The sequence below is a fragment of the Loxodonta africana genome, chromosome 3, assembly GCF_030014295.1.
Source record: "Loxodonta africana isolate mLoxAfr1 chromosome 3, mLoxAfr1.hap2, whole genome shotgun sequence".
In the NCBI taxonomy this organism is placed as follows: Eukaryota; Metazoa; Chordata; class Mammalia; order Proboscidea; family Elephantidae; genus Loxodonta; species Loxodonta africana.
Genome location: NC_087344.1, coordinates 167,457,270 through 167,464,060, shown reverse-complemented (window position 1 = coordinate 167,464,060; position 6,791 = coordinate 167,457,270). Strand labels below are relative to the sequence as shown.

At 52.3% G+C, this 6,791-nt stretch overlaps 1 protein-coding gene across 1 annotated transcript; it reads right to left on the bottom strand.

Annotated features, from left to right (window-relative positions):
* Positions 1-596: 596 nt before the first annotated feature.
* Positions 597-6,010, bottom strand: LOC100668813 (glutathione S-transferase Mu 4-like). Its single transcript, XM_003409550.4, has 8 exons — positions 5,900-6,010; positions 5,501-5,576; positions 5,031-5,095; positions 4,681-4,762; positions 4,473-4,573; positions 3,551-3,646; positions 3,354-3,464; positions 597-1,584 (listed from the first exon to the last, which is right to left on the bottom strand). The coding sequence occupies exons 1-8, from the start codon at positions 5,933-5,935 to the stop codon at positions 1,495-1,497; spliced, it is 657 nt and encodes a 218-aa protein (XP_003409598.1). The 5' UTR covers positions 5,936-6,010; the 3' UTR covers positions 597-1,494.
* Positions 6,011-6,791: the final 781 nt, after the last annotated feature.

Below are 6,791 nucleotides of genomic sequence, written 5' to 3'. Positions count from 1 at the left end.
GGCAGTGACCATCTGGACAAACCCCAATAAGGCTCTTTTCCAAATCATCTCTCTGCTATGGGCCAAGTCTGAAGGCTGTACCTCAACAAGGCCCCACTCCACATTCTGGCCATGTTATGAGGAACGTGCTCAGCCACATGGTTCTCCAGGGAGTCCTGCTCCACTGTGAACAACCTGATAGAAACGCCCACACCACTTCCTGACCACCCAGATCTGCTATACTTTGGGCCAGCAAACAGGGGCTGCCCATCTCAGGCCAAGCTTTCCAACCAGCAGCCAGGGCCTATTACCACCTAATTTAGAAAGAGCTAGTGGCTCCTTCCCCCAGCCATGTTGACTTAAAACCTTCTGACCTTTATTGTATATCACGAGTGGCAGAGACAGATACCTCTAGAGCTCTAAATCCCAATCATGACTGCAGAGTTCTCCAGGGCCCTGCCTACAGGTAACTCAAGTTTCCAGCTCTCATTGAATATGTACTGTGTGCCAAGCACTCTGATAGATATCAGAAATAAAAAGTCCAATAAGACAAGGATGTTCTCCTCAGTGAATTATGATCAAATTGGGTAGAAAAACAAGTAAAACAACAGTTATGATACAGTGGGATACGTTCTGTCGAGATTTATTGTGAGAAGAGAGAGGAGGGGCATCTGAATCAGTGAAAACTTCTAGGAGAGGGTGAAGAGGGTAGTCCCCCTGAACCCCACACCCTGTGGACTGCTCAATCCACTCCCCACCACCCTACCACCCTCAGAATCACATACACAGGTTCTCAGGGACATGATGAAAGCTGAATGAATGAAGGCCCCAGGCACAGAGGAGCCTCCTGTGGAGAGCCCCATGGTGAGGGCCAGAGGGACATAGAGAGGGGACAGAAATGAGCAAGAACACTTACAACTCTATTCTCCCCACCGGCCCCTGCATCAACCCAGGTCCTGCCCTGGACACCAGAAAACAAATGGAAGACACCTTTTCCCACTACCACCACTACCAGAGTTAGTCCGGTATCCAGGCAGCCAAGAGGACAAGACACAGCAGGTGTGGCCCAACCCTTACCTATGGATCAGACAGGGCTGGGCCAGGGACCACGCTGGGGCAGGGCCCACACACCACCAGCCATACTGGTCTCTCAGGGCAGAGCAGGGAGCTCAGGGCTGAGCCCTACAGGCCAGGGGTCAGGTGCTCATCTGAGCAAAGGCAACACTGAGGGAAATGGCAGTCTTGTTGGCTTTGGTGCAGGGACAAGAGAGGTCAGGAGGGGGACTTTGCTGAAGGGAAGTGGGAGCTGAGGCTTTCAAGGGCCTGAACAAGGTGGGGTTGGAGTGGAGAAAAGGAGGCAAATAAGACCTTGAGGAGGGGAACAGAGTGAAAAGAACGGAAAGGGAGGAGAGGGCTGGTGCTGGGGTGGGGGGAGGAGAAGGGGAGAGGGGCAGGTGTTCTCCAGGGAACAGGCACAGGACTGGCTTCTCCTCCCACCTCCTGTATTTACAGGCCCTACTTATTGTCCCACAAAGAGTCCTTTCCAAAGACAGGACGTGGGCGGAAGCGGCTGGACTTCATGTAGGCAGAAATCCTCTCTAGGCCCTAAGGGTGGGAAGAGAAGGCCAGAGTTTAGGTTTGCTGCCCTGTTGAAGAATTCAGTAAGACAACTCTTTCAATTTTTTTTTTAAAAATCTTTTATCCTAATAAGAGCTCCTACGTATGGAGGAGATCCTACACTACCAGATGCTTTATATCCACCAGAGATTATAATACAGGATTATGAAATTCTCTGGGCTGCACTGCAAGATACATTCTACTATCGCCATTTATCAGCAGGGAAACTGAGGTACACAGAGATTAAACATCTTCCAACTGCTCACCCAGATAGTCAGTGGACAGGGGTGGAATCCAGCCTGGCTCTCCCTCTCCCCAGTCCTAGGCTCCTTTGGCTGCACCCCACCCCCTCCCCCACAGGGGACAGCTCACTTCCTGGGGAACAAACTTTCTCCTTTCACAGAGGGAGGCTGGGGGGGGGGGGCGTGGCTCGGCTTCCTGGGGTTTGCACACAGAATGGGGCTTGAACAGAACAAAGGGGCTGAGAACATGCCTGCGCAACCTGCAAGAGAGGCCTGGATCTCAGGGAGTGGCTCAGCAAATCATGATGCAGGTTGATAGGGGGAGCTGGACTAGCAATGCTGAGTAGGGCTAGGTTCTAAGTATTCCCCCTCAGGAGAGAGTCTAAGCTTCCCAGCCTGATAACTGAGCCCAATTTCACTCTGCCCCAGACCACCTCACATCTAGCTAAGGTGTCCAGGCCAAATGACACTCAAGTATGTGTTTTGGGCTATCACAACAGGACAGATAATTTTTAAAGGATTGAAAGACATCTGGACCTTCCTAAACTCAATGAGACCAAGCCCCAACAGACTGCAGGCCCCAGTCCACAGATGACATTCACAGTCATCCTAGCTCTCAGTGTCATCCCCAAGGTACTCAGCTTGGACCAGGGCCAGAAGTTGATGAGAACTAGCTATAGTTAACCAATCACACTGAGCTCAAAGGGTGGGCTCCAGGGCAGGGCCATCTTTGCAGGCCCTACTGTGCCTGACCCACTGCCTCATCCACAGATCATCAGTGAACATGAGTTAAATGTACTGACCCATCTCAGAGATGGAAAACCTTAAACAATGGGGAAGCAGAAAAGGCAGAAGAGTGGAGGGAAGGACACTGTCCCACCATAGAACATTTCAAGATAAAATCCTTCACAGGGGCACCCACATAAATACTCAACCACAGCACCTCTGCAGACCTGGCAACTTCAGAACTTGGCCAGACATGGACTGGATTGCTGCAAAGCTCTCTAAAGGTCAAGTATAAATATTGTCTGTGTCTTTGGAACTTAGTATCAATGCTGCCTTGTCTCAGTCCTACTGCTGCCAACTAAATACACACTCCTCAAGTTCTGCCTCATCCATATTTTCTTGGGCTATGAAATTCAGGCAGGAGAAAGGCATGAGCTTTCCCTTTTGGCACCGGAAAAGGAGAGCCACTGATGACAGCCCATAGAAGCTGACAGGAAGCCCCGCACAGCCTCTACTGGCTCTGTGACTTTGAGCAAATTCCTTATCCCCTTCGGCCTCAGTTTCCTTATGTGTAAAATGGGGATGATAATTTTATCTACCTTGCAGTAACGTTGTGAAAATTAAATCTGGCACAATATATGCAGAATGCTTAGCACGGGTCCTGGCATAAAACAAAGCGCTCCAGAAATGCTAGTTTTTGTTGTTTTTAGCTCTGAAACTGGGAAAGTTTCATGGAGAAAAGAGAAGGAAAAACAAACATCAAAGAGGAAGAGAGATCAAGAGCATCACCTCAAAGCGGGCTATGAAGTCCTTCAGGTTTGGGAACGTGTCCAGGCACTTAGGCTCAAAGATACGGCTCCGTTCGATGACATCATAAGCAAGGAAATCCACAAAGGTGATCTGCAGAAAGCCAAGGACAAGTGGATAGGAAGCTCCATTGTCTGGGAAGAATGACAACCTGTGTCCCCATCTCCTGCCCCCTTTACCTTGTCCCCTGCAAACCATGGCCGCTTCCCCAGGAACTCTGAGAAGAGCCTCATCTTGTCAGGGAGCTCCTCCAAGTACTGCGGCTTCAGTTTTTCCTGGGGCAGAAAACAGCTGTCACCACTCTCAGACCCCGCTCCCTGCACAGAGAGGCAGCTCCCTCACTGCCTCCATGACCCAGATGGCCATGGGAGAGCCGACATCCTCCCTGGACTGCCACTGGGCCAGTACCCAGGCTTCCACTTGACCCAGCCAGCATTTATTAGACCCTGACTACGTATCGACCCCATTTGTCAGATGAATGGGATGGCCCAGAGGAAAATGACACTGACTGGAATCTACCACCACTGATCTCCACCAACCCGCCTCTCAGTCAGACCCAGGAGCGCTGCGAGCCTCTGGCCAAGTGCACAGCTCCGATGTAAAGAACGAGAACTACAAGAGCTCAGGGAAAGAAGTGGAAGTTCTAGCTTGCGGGGTGGCACAAGAATGGAGAGGATGTTTGAGTCGTTTCCTGAAAGATAAGGAGAATTCATGATGCTGAAAGGAAGGAGGGAGGGAAGGGCATTCCTGTAGAAATGGACTCTATGGTGATGCTGTGTGGCTAATAATTGGGATATAAGAGAATCCTGTCAGTAGCAACGGAAAGACACTGGGAAAACTAGTTAAACATGGTGTTTAGGAACTTAATTTCCACACTGGGGAGTCTAGGCGTTATCCTGTAATTAGAGGGGATTGATTCAGAGTTTTCATTTGAGAAGATTTAGGGTTACGAAGGTCACTCTGCTAGCAGTATAGGGGACCCCTTGGAGGAAACAGAGCTCTAAGGAGTTCAAAGGGTAAACAGGAGCACTGTAGATGCAAATGCCAGAGTCTCAACTCCCAATCCAAACCCTGCCCTGGCCCAGCCCACCAGGGACTCACAAAGTCAGGGCTGTAGCACACTCTGGAGAGGTCATTGCGAAAGTCCATAACCTGGTTCTCCAGAATGTCCATGCGGATCTTCTCCTCTTCTGTCTCCCCACCTGCAGCCCACACATCAGACACTCACCCTCAGCATCGCATGCAGCCAAGCCCTGGGAATGGCCGCCTGGCCTCCTGTGCCCCCACACCTACCCCCAGCCCCACTCACACAGGTCGTGCTTGCGGGCAATGTAGCGCAGGATGGCATTGCTCTGGGAGATCTTTCGAGCCCCATCAATCAAGTAGGGCAGCTGCAATGGCAACCAGGCAGGTTCATTGTACCACCAGGCTCCCCAACACTCACATCCCCTGTGAAAGGCCTGGCCCACGGTAGGCACTAAATAAATGTATGTACAGTGCATGTGTGATCTGGAACAGGGAACACCACGGAAAGGCAGTGAAGAGAACCACAAATGAGAGGGGTGGAGCAGAAGGCACCTGGTAGTAAAACTCCAGGCTGGGGGAAGGAGATGGAGGAAGAGACACCTTTTAATTCCCGCCCCCCACCCCTGTACCTACACTGGGAAAGTCCAGGCCAAGCTTGAATTTCTCATTCAGCCACTGGCTTCTGTCATAGTCTGGAGCTGTGGTGAGAACGATGAAATGAAAACAAATCTCCTTGTAGTCCAACATTCCGTCCCCAGAAACCACACCAAGCATCATTGCAAGGTGCCCTGATACTGGTGGATCTGGCAGCTGACAGAACCACTAAGTCTCACACTCCCAGGACCGAGGCTTACAAAAGGCTTAGGCAAGCCCTACGGGGAAACTGGATTCCAATTAATGATAAAGGGTGGGGGCAGCAATTCCCTCTCATCATCCTGAGCAGGCAGGTCAGCTGCACAGCCAAATAGGTCCCAGGAAAGGGCAGGCCCCAGATCCAGCTGGTGGAGGCCCTGCAGAGGTGGGCAACAGGTGGCCAGGGCATGGGCTGCTTGTTACCAAATCAGCATTAGCTGGCAGAGGGGCCAACACAAGGGTGCCATTACCGTCCCCCATCGTGTACTTCTTCTCCTCATAGTTTGAGTCTGTGTATTCCAGGAGCAGGCGGATTGGATGTCCCAGCTGGGAGAGACAGCAGGGGGAAGGGGTCAGAGATGGTGGGATCCTGCCTGCCTGACTTCTTCTAAGTAAGCTGTCGCCACCCTCCACTCTCACACAGGAGAGAAAACCCCACGGAGCTCGTTCCTGATGCCTTTTAGTACGCCCCATCTTCTACCCCATCCAGGCCCAAAGTACTCAGCCTGGACGAGGGTGTACAGGTTGCAGGGTGGGGCTCAGCTCCAGCAAAGCTCCAGAGGAATCTTCTAGAATCGGTCCCCAACCTGCTCAGAACGTCCTCGCCACCGCGCCCCCGTCCCACCCCAGCAAGCGGACCCTTTGCTCACCCCGCGGAAGTCCCAGTAACCCAGAGTCATGGCCATGGTGTACGTGTCCGCGGTGGTCTCAGCTGATCCACGTCAAGGGAGCTGAGGTCGGACTTTACCAAGCGGTCCCGGGCGGAGTTCTGTGACGCTCGCCCCGCCCCCGCCCCGCTGAGTCTGCGCGTTCCCTTCTCCCGCCCCTGCCCCTCTCACCGCCTGCCTGCAGACCCCCCCAACCCTTCCCCTCCCAGCTCTGGGCGCCCAGCCTAGAGGGCCAAAACCCGTTGCCGGCGAGTTGATTTAGACTCATAGCGACCCTACAGGACAGAGTAGAACTGCCCCATAGAGTTTCCAAGGAGCGCCTGGCAGATTGGAACTGCCAACCCTTAGGTTAGCAGCCATAGCACTTAACCACTACGCCACCAGGGTTTCCTAGAGAGCGGGAGTGAGTAAATGCCATTTCTGCCACCAGCTTGGAAGATTCGGGTAGCCTAGGTTTGGACGCACAGAAGCCAAAGGCACCTGGACCTCTCAGTGGCTTCCTCTGCCTGCGGTGCACTTGGGGAGGCAAGCCAGAAACACATGAGGAGTAATGCTCCTCGCCTCCCTTTCCTTAGGGCCTTGCTCAGTCTTTGCTCCTTGGTACTGAGTTCTCTAGAACTCTGTGAGGCCCAGGCTGGCGGACTCAGACCAAAATGTGACTGCTCTACAACCAGAGAGATTAAAATCAGCACCTACACAAGGAAAAGAACTCCTGGTCTATCAGAAAAGCTCCTGGGAGGTCTGATGCTCCATGATTGGTTCTCCTCTACAGGAACAAAGTACCAGTGGACAGGACTGACCACCCACGACCAGGGACAGAGAACAGGAAATGTGGTCTCAGTGTTTTCTTTTCATGGACTGTTAAGGACCCTGC

Excerpts from the sequence above, each read along its gene's own strand:
- LOC100668813 (XM_003409550.4), bottom strand. The coding sequence starts at position 5,935 with ATGGCCATGACTCTGGGTTACTGGGACTTCCGCGGG. Across the intron at positions 5,577-5,899 it reads GTTACTGGGACTTCCGCGGG|CTGGGACATCCAATCCGCCT; the intron begins GTGAGCAAAGGG and ends TGTCTCTCCCAG. Across the intron at positions 3,647-4,472 it reads TGTGCTACAGCCCTGACTTT|GAAAAACTGAAGCCGCAGTA; the intron begins GTGAGTCCCTGG and ends TTTCTGCCCCAG.